The 22,667-nt window shown below is 35.8% G+C and overlaps 1 protein-coding gene across 3 annotated transcripts in view; it reads right to left on the bottom strand.

Moving 5' to 3' along the window:
• Positions 1 to 22,667, bottom strand: part of XRCC4 (X-ray repair cross complementing 4) — a 177,656-nt gene that overhangs the window by 82,619 nt on the left and 72,370 nt on the right. For all 3 annotated transcript variants that reach the window (XM_085214368.1, XM_085214366.1, XM_085214367.1), the window contains exons 4-6: positions 19,185 to 19,351; positions 12,446 to 12,598; positions 11,704 to 11,807 (exon numbers count right to left, since the gene is read on the bottom strand). In XM_085214368.1, the coding sequence (XP_085070494.1) occupies positions 11,704 to 11,807; positions 12,446 to 12,598; positions 19,185 to 19,351 (424 nt within the window). The remainder of the gene's footprint in view (positions 1 to 11,703; positions 11,808 to 12,445; positions 12,599 to 19,184; positions 19,352 to 22,667) is intronic.

Here is a 22,667-nt window from a genome sequence, read left to right as displayed (position 1 = left end):
TTAAAGAAAGAATAAAATAGCAAAAAAACTTTCATTTCTGTCAAAATTCATGAAGACTTGTTTAAATCAAACAACTGCCAAAAATATATGTATTTTGATGCTTTAAGCAGGAGTGATGAGCTACTAGAGAGCCATTTAGTTAACAATACTGTTTCTAAGGAAGACCATGTTTTCTGTGTAACTAAACAAGTTAATATTTGCTGAGATATAATGAAATAAACTGCCTTCAAGGACAGAAAATGCTTCACTTTGAATAATTTTCTTTTAAATGTATATTTTCTTTTAAATTACTCTAAAATCTTCATCAAATAAGATACATTCACATAACATGAAAATGCTTAATGCTGTTTTAATTTTGTTTCATCAACTGAGAGTGCTAGAATTCCCATATCACTCTTAAGCAAGGACTAAAGGAGGTTACAAATTAGATTAACAACTCTGCTTTACATAGTGCATCTGAAGCTCATACTCCAAAGCCTTCCAAATTGCCACACGTTTCCCAGGAAGGGTCTTAAGGAAATTGTCGGCAATCAGATATTCATGACCTGACCCTTCTCTTCCAGGAACTTAAGTAATGTGTATCCTTGTGAGAATTTGACTCATGGCCATAGATTAAAAGAATCGTTTTTTTCTGAGCCCAAACAACCATGCTTTTCCCCTACTGACTTAGAGATAGCTGTAACTTACAGAATCAGCGCAGGAAGTCTAGAGACTAACCTCTACAAGCAGAGACAATAGTTTAGTGAAACAATCAAACATGGCAGATCAAAACTCTCCATTTCTGGAACAGAGTTGTGCATTGAAGCACACTCGCATAGTTCCAGACTACTTTCCTTCTTGAAATAAGTAGATTCCTTACAGATATCTGGCTAAAAGAAGATAAGAAATAGCCAGCAGCTTAAAATGTTGATTATTCTCTCCATACACTCCATAATGCTAGTTCTAATTAATATTCCTTAAAAGAAAAGAAAAGAAAAAAACTCATTTAAAAATAGGTACCTGTTTTAATTTATATTTAGCTATCTAGATGTGTGCATTAATTCATAGAAGAATGGCCATAGAAGTATTGAGCAGCTCACTAACCAACCGAACATTTTTTGGATGAAGAGAGTAGTAGTGTGCTTCCTTTTCACACTCAGTAATGAATATAAGTTATAAATGAATTGTTTTAAGAAGGTCTTAAGATATCTTAATTAAGATAATTTTATAAAGTACAAAGGAAGAAAAGGTTAGCATCTTGTCTCTGGAGATAGCTTATTGGGAAAAATTTAAATGAGCGAGGAATACAAAGGAAGGCCCAGTAACTTCAGTATGATAACTAGTCTTAGGTGGTCATGATCACATCCACTAACTGCTATCTCACACTAAGAGATGTGAATTGGGGATGAAAAGTTCAGAAGATCATTTCTCTAATACTGTGTTTATTTAAATCTATCCTTTATTAAGAAAAGTATATGCATATGTAGGCATCAGGGACTTAAACTATTTAGAGTAAAAATAATCATGTATTAAAATACATACTGCAAAATATTAGAGGGCTTTCTTCTTATATGTGAAGCTCTGACTCCTGTGAATTTACTGTTGCCTATTCACAGAAGGTGTGAGGATCTGTCACATTATCCATGTCTTATGAGAATTAAATAAATAAAACATATAAATAGGTGAGTAAAGGGAGGGATTTGTAAACATGAGAAAGTACATTCTCTCTCTCTTTTCCATCAAATTAATAGAAAAATAAAAAACAGAGTTTATCAGTTTATCATATTCTCAATTAGGCATCATTCCCATTAATTTATACAGTAAGTCAAAAAAAACTACTAAGTTGCTGCTAGCAGCTTCAGATTTGAAAACATCTCTTTCCTCCATCAGGTCACATTTGAATAAAGCTGTCTTTCAGAGTGTGTAACATAACATTTGATCTTCTTTAAGACAAGCTTTTTAAATAATATCTTCTTTATGAGTTAATTTTGCCTTTGTTGGCAAAAAGGAGCATAAATCAAAAACCTTGGGTTAAACTTTGAAAACAAGCAGAATATACAAATATTAATAACTATAAAAATGATGCCTATTATATAACTATAAAAATAATTAGTCTTCATTTATCTACTCTCTCTGAATTATTTTAAAGTCATTTTTTCCTTTTCCACTAAGGAAAAATGTACCATATTTTACATGAAACTTGTATGGCAATGTATGTAGGGTTGTGCAGACTGAAGAAAGCTGTCCTGAAAGAGAGCCTTTCATCATTACAATGAAAAGGAGTTTCTCAGCTTTCCAGTATAATGCTCGACAAAACTGCTGTCCAAGAAATCTAACATTGTGTAAAACTTTTTCTGTGAATTTGCGGAGTTTTTATCAACTAAGGAACCTTGTCCTAAAACAATTTTCTGTCCCTATATCATTTCTCTTTCAATAGTTTTTAAACTGAAATACATGCTACTTTTAAAATAAAACCTAAAGGGTAAAAAGGAAGTGATTTGTGACTGAATCTGTCACTTGAGATGTATATAAACAGTAACAATGCTCAATAAAGATAAAGGAGAAAACAAGAAGGGAAGAAGGAAAAAATAAAACTCCCACACAGTAATCTGTGGTATTACATTTGCAAGCTTTAGCCTACAAAGCAAAAGGATTTTCTCCTTCTTAATCAAAGTCTTTTTAAAGGACAAAAAAGAAAAAAAAAAGTCATTTTCTACTCTTATTTTACATAGTAGGAAGGTTTTTATGTTTCTGTAGGTCTGAATTAAGTTTCTAGTCAAGTACTTATGGGATATCAGGATACAAAAAGTGGCTCCAAGAAGCATACCCAATTGGAGAAGCCAACTCTTAAGTCTAGCAAATACATACCAGAACCAGAGCATAAAGTCAGGTTGAGAAAAAGTCAAGTTAAATCAAGTAAAATGAAGTAAAGATGCATACTTTAACCTGTACCATGAATAAATCAAGGAAATTGCCATATGTTATAGCACAATCTTCAGTATCATAGCTGTTAATCAAGATACACTGCTTGCAGTGTCAAATAAGACATTGTAATACAGATGGGAAGTAATTAAGAGAATGTTAGACAGGTAGCTTGAGTAAATGCTTTTCTGGCATTTTGCTAGGGAACAGCAACATTTGAACTTCAGAACTGGAAGCTTGTTATTGTACATAAAATTAACGTAAGCAAAAAGCAGTGGAAAATTTTGGTTGCTTGTGTTACCACCAGTCATGACAAAACACACATGAAGCACGATATATATAATCTACACATATTAAAATGTGAAGAGATGTTTTAAATTGTGCACATAGCCAGAAGTTTCAAGTTATGCCAGCAAACTTAGCTTGAATGCTAACACAGAATTCTCAGGTCTGCAAGAGTCAGCATCCGGGCTTTGTTGGTTGCCACTGATAGGCAGTCTATTCAATAGATGAAGATAAGAGCTTTTATCCAAATGTTCAAGGTTATAGAAACTCACTATCTGTATTCCTGCAGGAGCTATTTTTCTCAAGAACCAATGCTTCCCTTTGATGAAAGGACATTTCTTCATGAGTTGATACTGCTAAAATCAAGACAAATTCTCCTAAAGTATGTCCATGCTTCCAAGTGAGAAAAGAACACAAATGTATTGTGTTATTATCATGTGAATTGTTTTATTTGATTTCTACATAATATGAAAAAATATTTAAAGATTTTGATGCCTTGCCTTCCTCTCTGAATTACCTACATTTTAAAACCATTCAGCCACAAAAGCAAATATCTGTCTTTGTAAACATGCCCAAGAAAACTGCCATAAATAAATGATGTGAACTAAAAATAAAATGAAAAATATTAAATTAGACACTATAAGAATGTATGCTAAAGACAGACGACCATAACACAATAAAAAGCATCAGAAATAAAATAAAAGTCTGTATCTCTGTTTTACTTTTGCAGAATAACACTCAAGAGAAAAAATGAACTTCTGCCTGTATCTCCAAGTAAACCAATTTATGACCCGCAACTCTAAGAATTTTTTAAACCATCTCCCTGTCCATGGCATGAGTGCACAATGAATCAGGTGCAGCATATATAAAAATAAAAAAATGTTGTTATGTTGCATTCTATTGTTTCTATCTTCTGTAGTACATGTACTGAAGTATATTTTGGTAAAAGAATAATAATTATCACTAGTTTTTAAATACAACAGATCCCCAGAAGACCATTATGCTGGATACTAAACAAATGCATAGAGTCAGGGCACTAAGAGCACAAGAACAAACAACATTGTTAGAATGGGGAATAACACAAGAAGGTTGCTGATGACTAGCAAAATTTTCCTATTTACTTGATAAGCAGTTGCTTTTTAACTATTTACTGAAGGAAGATAAAACAGTGAAGGGGTATTAGTTGCGTTATTCCAGCACCACTAATGCTCTGGTTTCACAACTTTTGAATTACATACTCATCCAATGTGTGTTGAAATAAGTCCTCTGTAGTTCATGAAGGATAGAAAACAAAGAAAAGGTCATATTGAAATAATGCTGCCTGGCAGATGGTCAGGTTACAGGATTTTGCAAAGGAAACCGGTATCAGAATGTGCATGTCCAGTGAAAAAGTACATCCAGTCACAGAATTTATGTCAAGCTCTTCTCTAATTGCAGCCTGTTTAGTACATGTACTTCAGTTTAGTACAAGTACTTTAGTACTTCAAGTACTTTAGTACAGATCAGTGTGAAATACGAGCAAGAACAGAAGGAGGCTTGACCTTGCCTTTACCTGTCCTGAAGGAACACATCAGTACTCACACAGATACAGTGTGCATTTATATCACTGCCTCTTTTTTTTTTTTTTTTTTCTAATGCAGTTTAGTAGTTTAGGCTCTCAAGTCACAGCTAAGTAAATCAAGATAACCAGAAGGAACATTAGAACTGTAGCAAGCAACAAACATAAAGCTGGCTTACTTCCTTAGGTGGAAAACCTGTTTATTCATGGAAGAACATAAAACTAATAAAAATACAGCTAGGTATTTTAAAACGATTGGAACTTCAAGTTATCTGTTAATGTGTGAAGGGATATATAAAACCTAAAGTAAAAACATACAGTAATTCTACCCAGCACCAAATTTATAATATTGCACTATGTAAACTATCTTTGTTATTATGTGGGGAGACAAAATACAGCAGTATGCATAGAAGGCACTATACTTGGACTTCAAATCTGTAATGATTCTAAAATTCACTTTATAATTAAACTTGATTTGATTTGATTTGGCAATGATTTGAACAGAACATTAATTACACATAAAAAATTACAGCCTACCAAAGAAACAGAGTTCCTTTATACTTAACATTAAGTAGTATGTTGACAATGCACCAAAAAAAAAAAAAAAGTTTTTATTCCTGATACTAGATAATGCCTTTGCTTCTAACCTACAGTGTGCTGACTAGTTTGATCAGTCATGAAAAAGTAATCCACAGTAATATTCTCAAGGCATAAATCCATTAATATTATATCATTGTGATTCTATACCCTGAATAAATATTAATTCATCCAAAGGCAACCACATTCAGGTAGATTACTTCATGTACTGACACATGTATACTAAGAAGCATAGCTGTACACAGTCTTGATAATTTTCAGAGTGATATATTAAAGTAAAACTTTAATAATGCCTCTCACTATAATATTTGTAACAGATGTTTTAAAGAGACATAGAATATTGCCATTTTTACTTTGACAGTATTTTGACCAGGAAATCTGGTATAACATGGATGGGAAGCTGCTGGGCAAGCATAGACATCTTGCATGCATAAAGACATCAGGTTATGGAAAAGTAGTGGATTTGGAGCAGTGTTTCAGATAAACAGCTTTAAGGGAAAGGGAAATGAGATTATTCTTTCGGACTAGCCATTTCCAATTATAGCTTGAAAAAAAAAAAAAATTAAAATAACAATTTAAGCCCAGAGTCAATTAAAATGGCCAAGTTCTAAAACTCCTTAAAATAAGCTTTAAAGGGGAAGCTTTGACAGATGGAACTTCAACCTCGCAGCACAGTTGGGTGCTGCTATAATAGGCATTTTTTAAAATAACTTTGATCAAAGCTTATTAACCAGCAACATCAAGCTATTGGAGGTTTGGACTACACAAGAGAACTAATTAAACTTAAATGGCCATAGCCTCCTGAAGGCACAACATTTAATCCGTAAGTAAGACAGTAAATGAAAAAGAAGAGAATATGTGCATATTAAAAAGTGAAAAATGGCAAGGTGCTCACTCTTATTTATTTTAGGAATTACTGAGGGCTTATTAGAACTACTTTGGTCCCCATAAGGAAACATTCAGAAATGTCTGAGTATTGCAAGTTCTAGAATTCAAATGGTATAGAATGTTTCCATGTAGATGGCAGAAAGCACAGAACATAAAAATTTCATTCAAGCCAGCAAGGACCATGAGGTCCTTCTAAATCCTAAGGAGCAATAACTTCCACCAATTTTAATATGAAATATGACTAAGGATTTCGTGGGCAAGAGAAAATTAAATAGAGAGAAAGCAAGCTGACTATAGATTGGTGCCCAATAGCCTCATTTAGATGGCCACAGATAATAGCATTATAAGTGAAGATAACAGCAGTCAATTACAAAATAGTTTTTTCTATTGCTTATCTTCTACCTGATACATTATCATTCACATCTATATAGAGTACAGTATATAACACCTATCCCCCAATTTCATCACATTCTTAGATAAAGGAATAATCATCCTTTCTAAGGTAATCTTCCAAATCCTGTGAAAAGGAAACCTTTTAGCCCTTGTCTACATTTCAGTTTCCTTGGAAGTAAGGAGAGAGGGTACGCAATACTTGTTTCTGTTTTAAAATCTTCCTGCCATATGGAGCACTGAAGTATTTTTCACAGTTAACCAAAAGGACTTCATTTGTCTAACATACACATGATTGCTAGTCAAGACATCAAATCTTGTTTTCTTAGTCTGATAGTCTTACTGTCTTTTTAAGCCTTCTAGGAGAAAATACTCAGACCAAATAAGAGTAAAAATTATCATTGAAAGAGAAATGGATGTGATGAACTGAGACCTCAGCTGGTCTGTTCTCTGGGCTGTCCTTAATTACAGTAAGTGTTTCTGCGTCACTCAGCAACAGGAAGCTTCTCGGTGTGTGGCTTCTGAGTCACCACATCAGTCTTGTGGGCTAACAGAAATATAGAGGTCAGAAAGACTGGCAATTTTCAGCTTTTTTTTTTTTTTTTTTTTTTAATTTTTAAACATCCTGTTAACAAAAGAATATGAAAAGAACTGAAGATCTTTAAAAGTCTTACCCCAATCAATATCTTTCTGTAATCATTTCAAGCCTGCTCCAGATGCTTCTATCTCTGTGTATATAATTCTTTCTGTTATCATGGGACCCAAACAAGAATGATGACCCTGAAACACCAGACACTTATCAAGCTAAACAAAATATCAGACCTTTGATTAAAGAGCCGAAGTACAAGCCTGGAAACAACATGTGAGCAAGAAGCGAAATAAATGAGATGGTGCTAAAGAGCACATCACTAGTAGCAAATGAGAGGAACCTATGAAGTTACTGGAACTTAGCCGAACTATCAATAGTTAAAGTAACAACCGTATCTCAGTTTTCCATGGTCCAGTTCTTACCTTACCAAACCTTAAAAAACAAAATAAAAACAATCTCTACCCAGCCCCAGGAAACATCCAAATGTTTCCTATTTCTGAAGAACACCCAACAGCAGGAGGATTTCCTTCCTGTCCTTCTTCTAAAGGAGAAACTCTCTCCAATAGAAGTTCATAGCCATTTACAAGGCCCTGGCACACCATTTCTAACTGCTGCTTAAGAATTCAATAAACTGAGTGAACATATGAGCTTAGTGTGTTTTTCAGTCTTGTATTCACAATACTAACCAATGCACCAAATGAATGTAGCTCATGCATACAGACTGCAGAGCAAAGATATTGTACAGAAAAACACATAGCATTACTTATAAACCTTGTACTTCTTATAAATATCTTATGTTTTCCTGAGAGCTGTATTTACTAATAACTTGCAATCCAATTTAAATTTGTTCATCTAGAGTACAAAGCATTAATGACATCAGTATGTAGATTTGAGACAATAATTAGCATATTTCAGTTGATTTTGGATTTAAGTCATGAAGTAGACTGCCATCAAAAAACAAACCATAAATCATACCTACTAATGTTACTATAAGTGCCAAACCTCTAAATTTTTAAGAAAACTTTTAGTTATAGATTAATCATTATTGTAGGCAAAAGGTCCTTACACAAAATTTCTGCAAGCTAAACAGATAAATGCAACCAGCTGCTGCGCAGAAGTTGAGAATTTATCTGACAGCCTGGAAGAAAGTTCAAGCATGAGTAAATGTCTGTACGTAGATGACAAAAAGGAGGCTTTCTTCTACAATTTGACTGTTCATCATATATCACAGAATCACAAAATCATAGGGACTGGAAGGGATCTCTGGAGATCACGTCCAATCTACCTGCTAAAGTAGGTTGCAAGAAAGTGCCCAGACAGGTCTTGAGTATTTTCAGAGAAGGTGTCAAGTTGCAGTTAGTCAAGTTAATTGATAACAGCTGGATAGAAGGACCATCTATCACTGAATCACAGAATCATCAAGGTTGGAAAAGATCTACAAGATCATCCAGTCCAACCATCCACCTATCACCAATAGTTCTCACTAAACCATATCCCTCAACACAAAATCCAAACGTTCCTTGAACACGTCCAGGGCCAGTGATTCCACCACCTCCCTGGACAGCCCATTCCAGAGCCTGACTACTCTTTCAGAAAAGTAGTATTTCCTAATGTCCAGCCTGAATCTCCCTCTGGCACAGCTTGAAGCCATTCCCTCTAGTTCTATCAATAGTTACACAAAAACTAGTTACACTAGAACTAATCTACTATCACAATGTCTCACCTGTAGTTCCTTTTAGTACATGACTACAATGGCTGTTGAAAATTTGTCTCAGTAGTTCATGTAAGTCATTTGCCTTCAATGTCATCACTATGTTACTGTCCCCTTCTTTCAAGTTTGGATGCTCAAATTTGATGCACTCCTCTGTCAAGGGGCAAAGTCTTGTCTTTACTCAAAAATCACACATTCACTTGTATTTTACTTTTTTAAATCACTGATTGCTCATTCTTTACTTCCCAAAGTAGCCTCTGCCAACAAGTAGAACTGGGAAGACACAAACTTATAGCAGGTCAGGCAGAGACTATATGAACCACTGTGGTCAAGTTTTAAGCAGCAAGGTCAGGCACAGCACTGCTGCAGTCCCATAATGGGTACGATATGAAGCAGGATGCAAAAGTTGTCCAACAAGCTCTTGGACTTGCTCTATGGGTCTGCAGGGGGAAGGCAAAGGGACAATACTCAGAGGTATCCATCTTTATGTAGTAAAAGGGACTGGACCAAGCAAAGCTAGAGATATTGCTAATCTTCTCAAGCAAAGGGCAGTAGCTATCAAAGCATTGCAAATCATTGCATTACACTATGTTAAGAGTACCTGCAGTAAGGTTACAGCCAGTGTTTCACAAATGCAAATTGGTTTATATAAATTATCTTCAACTTCATAATGTATAGACAAGAATGATAATTTTCCATTTGTATATTCGGATAGACATATTACCTTGTTTGAGAATCTATATACCATCTACTAGGTTAATTTCCACATTCTGGTTTCTTGAACAAAATGTGGAGCAGAATGATATCTTACAGAAGTCAAAATCCATTATTTTCTCTTTTTATCTTCTTCACCCTGTTGCTAATCTCATTACAGAACACAGAAGTATCTAGCTTGCATTCACCAGTTTCTGCACCTGCACAAAGATTGGAACTAACCATTTTTATTCTTTTTCTTCACATTTTTCTTCATTAAGACCTGCTCTGACATTTGCCTCAGACTGACATCTGAGTCATACATCCATAATTGAATATATCATTTAATTTACTTTTTCTTTTGGTCAATTTTGGCAGCTTCTTTTCCAAATCACCAGGAATCCTTTAAGTGCTCCAAACATTCCAGTAAAAATGTACTAGAAACTAAGAAATAGATAATGCAATTGAAAGAACTCTTTAGTCACAATCAAAGAACTTTATCTCTCAAAGGCAACAGAAAGCGTTTTTCTTTTACAGCTTTTTTAATCTGCCCTTCTACAAGATCATTCTAGGCGCATTAGGCATAACTCTGGGGACTCCATGTTGACCTGTATCAGCTTGCATTGTCTCTAAGACAGTGCAGAAATAAATATAATTTTTCTCAGAGATAGTAGAGGGAAATATGAGCTTTTTTTCTGTTTTCTCTCTTCCTAGGGATAGTATAGCTACAACACAGATGGCAATAGACAAAGAAGATAACCATGGTGGCAGCACTGAGAAGGAAAGTGAAAACTTTTTTTTAATTTAACCCTCAAATTTAAGTGAAAACTTTAGTGAAAATAAAAATGCACGTGTTGTTTTATTCCAGCAATATTGTTCAGTTCATACCCTCATTATAGCTTGAGCAGTGGAGTTTTGTTTCTGTTTTTTGAAATCATTTGTCTGTCCCAAACATCTCCCTGAGCTAGTTAAGTCCTGTGGAACCTCGCAAAAGAATCAGTATTTTTTTTTTTACTTCGCTTGTGTTTTCACTAAGTAGGAAGTACTGCTCTCAATGTTATTTGAGCTTACCAAAAATTACTTGAAATAAATGTTTTCTGAACTAAAGATCACATGCCAATATAAAATCATTTATTTCCATAGCTGCAGATTCTTTGTTTATTTTCTGCATTTGTCTGAAGCTCTGCCTGCTTTATATTAGATTAGAAAGTCCTCAACAAACAAACTTACGATTTACGAATTCTAATACCACTTCTGTCAGGGCCTCGGACATTTCTGCTTTCCAGCTGCACACTAAACAGTTGTTTATTGTTCTTAATTACCTTCATCTATAGCAGGAATAGAAAGCACCAGTGGGAGAACCTATTAGATCTGAGCAGAAGTTTATCATAACTATATGGCAAGTGCTACTGATGTTTTAGAACACTGATAGCATTTATCTTGCAGATTCTTACTACCTTGCCAAAAAACTTCTTATGATTCACGTATAAATATCTTATACCGCAGAGTGGGCTATGTTGCTTTACCAGTACTAGAAAACTCAGTCAAACTGAATTTTATGAGCACCTTCACAAGGACAAAGATTCAAAAGTGAGTTAAAATTAATTCTGCTATAAATACATTTTTATTCCATTTTATGATGCAAAATGAGTGCACAGCTTTTATTTATTTATTTACTTAATTGCAGTTAAACCTCTTCTCTTTCCCCTTTTTAAACATTGCTGAAACTGTCAGGAACTTCATTTTACATTTTAGCAGTTACCGGATATGCATCAAGATTCCTAGAATTTAAAATTAAACTGTTGATAGTTCAGGTACTATTAGACTGCAATTAGTTCTGCAAAGTATGCAATTTGTCATTTTGGAAGAAAAGACAGCACTTTCACTCATGCAATATGCATTTAAACTTCCTCTCTTTAATTTGAATATGCCAGTATTATACTCTTCTCAAACAGAGATATTTTTAAGGCTTACAGGTTGGCTTGTCATTGATTAGCTTGTCAGGTAGTATTTTGTCTTCATTAAGGTTTATTTTTACGAAGTGACTGTCCTCCCCATTATATTCCCCAAAGACAGTACATTCTGTCTTACCTGATGGTAACGAGGACTGTATTAAATTTTCACTTTCCTCCTCAGTGCTGCCATCATAGTCATCTTCTTTCTCTGTTGCCATCTGTGTTGTAGCTATACCATCCCTCGGAAGAGAGAAAACAGAAAAAAAGCTCATATTTCCCTCTACTATCTCTGAGAAATGATCTTTTCTGCACTGTCTTAGAGGCAATGCAAGCTGATACAAGTCAACATGGAGTCCCCAGAGTTATGCTTAATACGCCTAGAATAATCAGGTTGAAGGACAGATTAGAAAAGTAGATAGAAAACAAGGCTACATAAAAATGGTGAACAAACAGAAGCATGTTGTAGCATAAGAAAAGTTCTTAGACTACTTTTAAAATTAAAAGCACATAAAAACATGGAGATTTAGATGTTTTTGTTTGCCAAAGAGGAAAAAGGATCAAAGAATTGGAAAAGAAAGCGTACAAAAATACCACCTATAGAAATGGCACAATGTTTGGAAAAATCAATTGTACTCTAATAGAATACTGTAGATGAGAAATTCAATTAATATTTATTTATTTGCTATAGAGCCCAAAACAATACACTGCTATTTGCAATGACTCTCCAAAGAATCCTCTGCTCCCATGAGTGACATCACTGTTTTGGATAACCAAGAACTTTGCCAGAAAGAACTATCACTCAATGCTATGGCTAAAGTAACAGAACCAAAACATGTGCCAGATGTGACACCAAGTGTCTCGGGTAAATCAGGAGATACCTTGTACACTGGGTATCCACTGCAGATTCTTTAGCTTCATTCAACAATTTCTGCAAGCTTCTTATCTTCGTCTTCTTTTCATTCAGCACCAAAACAAACCGATTATAAAGATCTGCTTCTAGTTCTTCTTTAGCTTCTACACATTTTTCCAGCCTACAAGACAAAATTAACTGTTGCTTACTTTACACATCACATCATTTCTTTCTAAATATTTGTGTGTTTTTTGGAAGAAAATTCAGTTTTGAGGACAGCCTTCCTAATACAGAAATTCCCATAATATACACTGCATAACTAGTTCAGCATCTTTCAACTGAAACAGGCCAGAAGCAGCTTCTTTCACAGAAATGTGCAATGAACTTCACTACCAGAAGAACAGCATTTTCAAGGGGAAAATTTTCTCTTTATATATATTTATTTTTAATAGATTCTTACACGTCTCTCAGGCAACTCAAAGTTAAGTAGGCACAACTGCTTTTTCATTTCAGTGCTGAATTCACCAGAGTGGGCATAGCTTAGCAGGATACACATAATGAGATTACAAATAGATACGATTAAGCTTGACAGGCACCAAATCTGTCCTACATACTCTGACTTGAAATACACTTGAAAAGGAGAAAAACAAAAATTTCCCCCAAAACAAAAAAATAAGAAACAGATAGAACTCAGAGTCAGGCCAAAGTGCCCAACATACACTCCAGGACACTCATGCACATACACTCATACACATGTGGCTGATACAGATGTCGATTCAGTTGTTTTTCATCAGCAACTGAGCATGCCTTGCTCTACTGAACAGCAGCATGCAGAAACTCAGCAGGGCACTGGAGCAACACCTAATAGCACCAGTAATCCTTTTTTTCATTCAAAGGCAAAAAAACTAAAAACTCTAGTGTGGTGGATTCCACTTCCAAGAGATACGAAGCTGAAATCCTGTGGGCACTGGAAGCCACCATACTCCTGAACCAGTCAGAATTACTTGTTAGGATTAAATTTTTTATGAAATTATATGAAAATGGTCTTAAAGATGTCAATAATTTTCAGAGCAAACAAAATCTCTGTGTTTTTAAAAGTTTAATGTGCATCTGTAGGTAACTGAATTTCAACAGAATAAAGCACAATCATTTTTTAAAATTAAGAATGTGTATGTATACTGAGATATAGGAACGGCAAAACTGGAATATAAATAAACACAAGAACATTGAAGAAAGTGACTTTCAATTAATGTGCTCATTTAGTTATTCTAGTATTTTATAACTTTTTAATCCTTGGGTTGAATCCAAATATTTCAATAGCAGATGGTAACAAGTAAACATCTTGATGATCTTACTGATTAAGATAACTACTTGTATTACTTCAAATAGCAATAACTTATAAACAGCATCCTTTTCACCAGCCTGTGCAAATATGGTGAAAAATGTTTAGAAGGCTTATTTTGGAATTAAACACATATGCATAACAGATTTAAAAAATATTAATTTATAAGATTTCAACATATTTGCTATATAAATTCTGATTATTTCATTTGTAGATCAAAACCATATATGATGTAAGAAGAAAGACAACAGAAAATAATCTCATGAAGTATTAAGCCTACAGTGCAATGCTTTAGGGACATACTTGATAAATAATTCATCTAATTTAAATGCAAATAACAGAACATCATTACCATATAGATCGGTTCAATAATTCCTAAATGAAAGATCATATGTACTAATCAAGTATCAGGAGGCTTTCCACCTATTAAAGGAAAGTTAACTGTTTAGTGGTGAACAAACAGACAAAATATTAAAGCACAAAGGACCATAAAAATTAAGACAGGGCCTAGGCGTGCACTGACTATCTCACAGAAGAAGAAAGGTAAGTACAGGGATCACCTCATGCTTATCAAGTAGTTTTCAGACATTACAAAGAAAAAGAGATTAAAAAAAATAAAATGCAACAATTGGGCAAATTGTCATTTACATGCTTGAAATTAATTATTTCCATATACATAAAAATGGAAAATATATTTTTGTTCAATATGGTGAGCCTAGATGTATCAAGTCGCTTAGAAAACCCCCATCTCCCCCACAAACATTTTAAGTAAAGGAAGTGTTTACTGCTGTTCCTTTACTTTCACTGTGAACTGGGCAACGGCAGAGCAACTGACGTCGATTTAAACTGCTACATTAAGACATTTCCATTGCTTGGCCAAAATGGTGCCAGCAAGATAACTCCAATAAAGTCCTTTGAATTCTGCAAAGATAACTTCTCATGAAAATCCATGTAACAACCTCAGTGGAGTACATTTGATACTGCCTGGACATTAAGAAGCATAGAACCCATTGCAAGACTAGCTGGCTTCTTGATGCTCTGGAACAAAATAAGAGCATGCAGTCCCTATATGTATGTAAGAAAATATTAAGTGTTCTTGGTGGAAGGACATAGTAGGTAAAATAAACTTATAGAATGCCATTACTTAATTATACATGAATTTTCATTCATGTCGACATACTTTTTCCTTTTAAAAAAAAAAAATTGTTTAAAGGAATTCATGTATATATACATTCCTCACATACAGACATTTAACTGGTATAGCATTAAACAAAAGGGCGAGTGTGATATAGTTTCACAGTAATGCTGCACTTGCAAGTCATTTGGCTTTAAGTAATAATATTATGGGGCACACAATACCTAAAAATGTAGCAATCTTCTGCTGCTTGAGAACAGGGATGCACTGATTGCAATACAAATATGTGCATTTGAGGGGGTGGCTCTGGCTGCAGCTTGGTACAGCCTTTAGGATTCACTCAAGCATGCATTACCTGAATGATATACCACTAAGTAAAGCTGGCTGGGTTTCATCGCAATACCTCATCAGTTACAAATACAACCTTTCACTGCAATTTGTCACATGCCCGTGTCTGTGCGTGATTTGTCTCACCAAAATACAATCTCCCTAGATCAAACAAGGGAGCTACTGATCTCAAAGACAACTTTCAAGTATAATGAAAATAAACAGCAGTTAATGGCTAGAATGGGGTGAGTCTTATTTGCATGAGCTTTACGTTTTCTACTTTTAAGATCTGTCTTTTATACGAGTGCAATACTTAGTGAGCCAGTCATACAAGTTGACATCCATCTAAAAACTTGCACATGCTACACAAAACAGCTAGTATTAAGAATGATTATGGTAAGTAATTCAGAAAATAATGTACCTGTTCAGTCCTTCTGTGCTGCCTAAATGTAGAGATCATAGATGCTTAACAAAAATTAACATGAACTATGTAACTTGTTGACATTTATGCATTTTCCACACTCAAATATTAGAAATATGCTACCTATCTATCCTTGTCTTTCATGCTTTAAAATAATTGCTGCTCTTATGGCACCTTCTTACTACACTTCAGATTCACACCTCCCTTCCCCCAGCATTGGTGTTGGTATGGAATTTCAATGAGCTCTTGCTGAAGAGTCAATTTCAAGTGCCAAGCTACCTAACCTGCATTTTTATACGTTGTTTGTGGTTTAAACATACTGCTGCTATAGCTGACCACAACATCAATTTGTAGATATTTTGATTTTGGTTTGTCTACCCTAATTTTAGATGCTTGATAAAAAATAAATATCACATGCAAATATTTAACTTATGCTTTATTCACCAACAAATTATTTTGTTAAAGATTATTACTGTTTTACATTTATTACCTTAATTATCGACATGAAATAAAAGCTACAGCTACCCTGCTTTGATACTTTAATTCATCCATCTCTGAGGTGTTCATACACACACACCCACAAAAAAAATACTGTTCTGCAACATAGTCAGAATAATCCTTTTGAAAATTTCTACAGCTTTTCTATTTACAGCTTTCCAGGTCCTGTCTTAGAAGCATTTATTTTATGTTTATACATCAAACGCAGCACAGTTCAGCTATCCAGTAACTTTAATACTGATGCTCTCTACATACAGTCATTTCCTAAAAACAAGGAAAGCTTTTTCCAGGTAAAATTCTACTCTTCGATCACCAAGCTAAGAAAGACAATGAAAATTAAAGATGGTATATCTTCTGCCAGAAACACTCAACACATCAGACACCACACAGCTCTGAGTAGAATAACCTAAGTAATTAAGCAATTTGAGGATGCAGGCAATTTCTTTTCAAAAGGATTTTTAATGTTATCCTGACTTTTCCCTTTCTATGGACTTAAATCCCAAGGGAAGTGGCACAAGCCATTCCTGGAGATGTCAGCAAACTGCTGACAATAGCAAGCCGTACACAGATGAGTGGATTATCTCATATACATGGGTCACTCTGAAAATAACGCTTCCTATTTATTTCTATGGAAATAACAAAAGATACAAAGAGTACAATAACCCCATTTGATAGAGCAAATTCTCAGCTACAAAACATTATTTATCAGCATAGTCACCATCATTAGCTGTGGCAATGCACAAGAGCCTGCATGCTATGATTGTAACAATTGGCACCAGTGAAGGTAACCCACTTTTGCAACCACTGATGAAATGCCCCACCCATTACCTCACTGTGCTCACATCCACTCTTGGTCTCCATCAACATTCAGCAAGCATCAGTGAATGTTGATGGGTACCATTCTTTTCCACATGGAAGAATTCAACAACACAGCTTTGCTTTAACCGCACTTCCATGTCAGACACCATCTTGTCAGACTCCCCCTCTGCTTCCATCTGTCACGTGGAGGCAAAGTATAGTTAAATATTGGTGGGAAGGTTCAGTCTCTACTGCCATAGCACCAAAATCTGCCTCTGATGTCATAGGTTAACCTCACAATGGAGGCGTTACTTTCGGAGCAGCTTGTACATTCAGGCAATTGCCAACAGCAGATCAGGGTTGCATTTAGTCTACAGACTGCTCACGAGGCAGATTTAACTTTTTGAATGAAACTTGTTACTCATTTTATTGAGGCTATGGAAAGGGCTTTCAGGAGAACCAGGAACACTAAAGGATAAGGATTTTCCAAATCTGCTGAGCTGAGCTCATTAAACTTTTATGGGTGTCAGAAAATTAGAGAGGGAAAATGGAAAAGAGATGAGTGAATTATTCCATCTAGTTCTCCATGCTTATTATTCTACCTAAATTGAACAAAAAAGACCTTGCAAGTCTGCACTCTGTTTTGATTCTATCCTGAAGTGAGCGACTTTAAGTAAGGAGAAGTGTTTTATTTGAGCTGATTTGCCTTAGTTTCAGGCAAGACAGAGAGAGCTATTCTCCTACCATATGCTTCATACTCATCGTCTTTTTTTTTAATTCTCAACCACAAACTCAATACAGAATGTGAAACTTGAAATACTCTCTAGTGAACAACCACAGGCAAAGCTTTTGTGCAGATCCACTAAATTTTCAGCAACTTGGGCACAGCAACTGAGGCCAAAATAGCAATGAGGCACAATGGTAAACTGGGCTGAGGCAAGAAAAAAAGAAGAGAAAAATCTAATGTTTGGACAAAAATTATTTTTATACTCTAGAGAGCATGGTCAAAGTTTGACGGTGGCACAACTTTCAGTATTTATTTTGAAAAATCATATTTTTACTATCAAGATATACTAGAGAAAAACCAACAGTTTTTCAAAGCCTTGAATACATTGTTTTACACAGCAAAGGTTGTCAGGCAACTGTGAATCTTTCTTTGGGGTTACTCTTTAAAAGTGGTACACCACCATGGAAATTGATATAAGCACTAATGCCTATTATACATTTGTGTGTAACACAGTGCTGCATACTGGTTATACAATACACCATTGTTCAATACACTGTTAGGCAGCAAAAAACTATTTAGGAAGGCCATATGCTTGTTAGGGAGATTGTCAGGAAAAAACTGTTACTCACTTTAATGAGAGAGAAACAAAACTAACTCTTTCCAAAAGCTAGCTCTCCTTTTCAAGATAAATTAACAGCAATTAGCTACATGCTTTCATCAATCTTCCTAAACATGGTTCTTCAGATAAAGCTACACAAAGCCAAGATAAATCTCTGACTTTTACATGCTAACCACCCTATACTAGCTAAAGTAGGCATAGATGACTTCACTGCAGTGTGCAGTACCAGGCAATTCAGATCATAAATGAAATGGTAATTAATGAGATATGCCACACGGTCCTTTTTCCTATAACAGCATCCTCATTTTTTATTCTGGTTGCTTCCACAGACCAGATTAAAGCAATGGCAACTTACATACCAGTCAAAACTGTCAATGATTCGAAGTGCTAACCATAAGCATTAAAGAAGGGAAAGAAAAACATAGCCTTGCTGAAAAGAGTGGAAAGGATTCTGCAGAAAAGAGGAATTTGTTTTTCACAACATAAAGCTAAAAACAGCTTTAATGCAAGATATGGGATATCAGTGTTATCTTTGACATAGGAAGAAGACCACATACGCTGCATTTAGGTGAAGAACTCTCCTCGATCGAAAAAATATCATGTGCATTTTTCATTATATGACTCAAAATGTATCCATCAGCAAAGCCCACACTGACCACAGAATGGCCTAGGTTGGAGTGGACCTCAAGGATCATTTAGTTCCAATTTTCCTGCCATGAGCAGTTTGCCCCCCACCAGATGAGGGAGCCTAGGGCCCCACCCAACCCAACTCAATGCCTTCAGGGGTGAGTCATCCTTAGCTTCTCTAGGCAGCCCATGCCAGGGTCTCATCACCCTCCGAGAACTACAGATGTATGTGATTTTCTCAAGAATGACATATGAATACCCTTTCGAACTTACCTTTTCTCAACATCACTCAAATCACAGAAAAGCCTCTCATTTTCTTTTTGCAAGTGCTCATTTTTCACCTGGAGTCCTCCTAAGCAGTCCAGACAATAGCCAATCAGCTCTTTAACCACATCAGCTGGATGTGAAACTTTTTGTAGCTTCAGAGATCCAAGTCTAAACTAGGACAAAAGAAGAGACTGAGTTATTTCTTCTGTGAAGATCACAAAGCACCCTTCCAGAAAATTCACAAGTTTTGTAAGCGTAGATATAAGAAATACTTCACAGTCCTCATGTTCAAAAGGATACAATACATTTGTAACGAGAAGCAGCATGTGGAAGAATATACTTGCCATTATTTAAGCAGCTAACAATGTCTTACTGGACAACTGCCATTCAATATGCACAGGAAGTAAACAGTGACATAACCTTTTAAAGGTAGGAAAAGCTGTACAATACAGGAAGTGTAACATGACATAGTAACAATCTGCTCCAGGACAGAACTCAGGTAGACAGCAATATAAAGGTATAATCACAAGTTTTACAGAAGAGGCATGGGAGTAACAGGAGCTGAAAAACCTTACTGTGATGCTAGTATCGTTCTTGATATTTGACCAATGAAATATGTAATTTGCTGCCTGTTTTGGCAATTCCTGCATTAAAACAACCACAAAAATTAAAGATAAAACAAAAGAACACAAATTACTTTTGATTTAAAGTAGCTCTACAAATGCTCACCTATGATCCTTGCCTATACCTGATATACAGAAACTAGCCTCAAAGTTTTCCTATTTTGGGCTCAGTTGTAAAGCTCTTAATAATAAGAAGTGACCTTCAATTAAATTGGTAGCCTCAATAATTCACTGAGACAAAAAGATGGGATCTATAACAAACAATTGCATTTCTTCTGCAATGAGGATGATATATAGGATGTACAAGAAGTCTGAACAGCTTTGTTCTGTCTGGTCTGGCAGGCAGAAGGTTGTTGTTTCTAATGTTCCTAAAGGAGGAATATCTCAGCCATATGCACAAAGCTCTATGAACCAAGCTATAAATACAGACAGCTGGATGAAGATATAAATATGTACAACATGACTGGGAAAAGTGCAGAAGTATACAGAGGCTGTGTGAACGTGGTCACACACATGATCTAAGAGAAGCAAATCAGGAATGAAGGACCTGACTGGTGCTCTTCTATAGGTAAATGAAGGGGATTCTGAAGTGCCTTCGGCTGCACTTCTTTTGCTACTCAAGTACACAGAAGCCTTAGGAGGCACCACCATCTTTGCCTGACGTTTGAACAAGATAGCACAGAGAGCAAAGCTATAGAAAAGCAGATTGGGCTGGACAGCATAAAACAGACTTTGGCCAGCAAAAACTACAGCAAAAACTACAGCAAAAACAGATCTTTTGGAAACGGAGACACCAAAATGACTAGACTTTGATTGGAAATGCCTGCAGGAAGGTTGAGTACATGGAAGAAGAGTCCTTTTGCATGTCTTGGAATCTCTAAAAAGATTCACAGCTCCTGTGGCCACTCCCTACAAATAGAACTATTGCACCTCCTTTCAATTTTAAATTGTCATTAACTTTTAAAAGGTATAAGTGGTAAATGCTAGGGAAGATTTCAGTCTGTGTTGTGGCACCTCATCTATTAAAAACTGAATTACCTTTTCATACATTTTCTTCATTTTACTCAGGAAGGTATCGCAAACATCTAAGAAAAAGTCATCCATGAAAAGAGTAGCATTTGTTAACTTTCTTTTTTTAAAAAAAAATGCTTTTCTTAATGCTGATTTTAAAAATGAAGTTAACTGCTACTATATATAATGGTCTGCTTAAAAAGGCCATGTAGGAATTGCTCACCAAGACCTTTAGGAATGCTTGAAGTAAGTATCAGTTCTTCAGCTTAGATTAGATACTTAATCTGTAAAGGAATCTGCAACAAATGATGATGCTTCTTCAACGAGTCTAATTAATCAGAAAAGATTTTGTTTCAAATTCTCGTCTGATTTTTCCTTTGAATTCACATGTATAGGGTCTGACTTACTGTTTCCCTTTAACTTACGTACATCTGATGGCTACAGATAAGAAGATTCATTTAATTTATTTTTGGAAATTAGATTACATTATCAGTAACCCGCAAAGTGACCTGTGCTCCCTGGATATCACACTTGCTGTCTGACAGCATTAACGAAGATGGATATTTGCATAAAGGAAACTGCTTTTCATCACTTGCAAGCCACCATCACACTAGGCGGATAAAGAATTCATGCCACACTTTAGTACTAGCCACAGAGACAGAGCAGCATAGCAGCACGGATAAATAGAAACATGATCTTCTACTTACACTGTGGAGGAAGCAGCAAGAGTATTCAGTTTTGTCTCATACTTTAATATAATCAGTTGAGATAGGGTAAACGTAAGTATGTTTAATCAGGACAAATACACATTGTCTGACTTGCTGTTTACTCAGCATAGGACAATAAAATATGAATATTCCTAAAAGAGGTTAGTGGGAATGAATTTCAGCTGAAGGCTGGGTTCTGTTCACAATCAAAAATCACAGCAAATACATGGCAGACATTTCACAAGTACACAATTATAAGCAAACAGCAGTTCAGCTTCTTAAATGCATTACATAAGCTGATACTGCTTATGTCATCTGGGGCTTTCTAACTGCAAACTATATCCTCAGCTTCACAGACCACTGCCACAAAAGAACTTTTGAAAACCTGTAAGGAAAAATAGCATTCTTTCTACAATAAAAGCTGACTCACAGAATACCATGAGTTGGGAGGGGACCATAACAGTCATTGAATCCAACTGCTGGCTCCACACAGACCACCCAAACCCAAATCTTGTGTCTGAGTGTGGTGTCCAAATGCTCTCTGAGCTATAGCATCTCGGGGCCATGCCCATTGGTCTGGGGAGCTGTGCCATGCCCATCGCCCTCTGGTGCAGACCCTTTCCCTCACCCCCCAGATACACTCCCCCCCCAACACAGCTCCTTGCTATTCCCTCGGGCCCTGTTGCTGTCACAGAACAGAGTTCTGCGCTGCTCTCCTCTCCCTGTGAGGAGCTGCAGCTGCCGTCAGGCCTCCCCTCAGTTTCCGTGCTCTAGGCTGGGCAAGCCCAAGGGCTGCAGACACTCCTCACATCTCCTGCCTTCCAGGCCCTTCACTGTTTTTATAGAATTTTAGAACCTAGAGATACAAAAGCCAGCCTTTGGTCAAGCTACCATTTTGATGAATGCTGAAAAGAGAGAGGAGGAAAGTCAGGCTGCAGAGAGCAGAGCACATGGTGCTGCTGCTAACCCCTGAACCAGAAGGTGTGGGTGGGACACGAAGAATAAATGAGACATCATTTTAAGTGTTCGTTTTAGAGTCTGTCTTCTCAGAATAGTGCAATTGAAAGCAACACCTTACACCTCCATACTGACACCGTACCATATCACATTTTCTGCACATCAGTGCAGAAAAACTCTGGATATTTAAT

Source organism: Meleagris gallopavo, chromosome Z (genome assembly GCF_905368555.1).
Source record: "Meleagris gallopavo chromosome Z, MGAL_WU_HG_1.1, whole genome shotgun sequence".
Taxonomy (NCBI): domain Eukaryota; kingdom Metazoa; phylum Chordata; class Aves; order Galliformes; family Phasianidae; genus Meleagris; species Meleagris gallopavo.
This window is presented reverse-complemented; position numbering and strand designations above follow the sequence as displayed.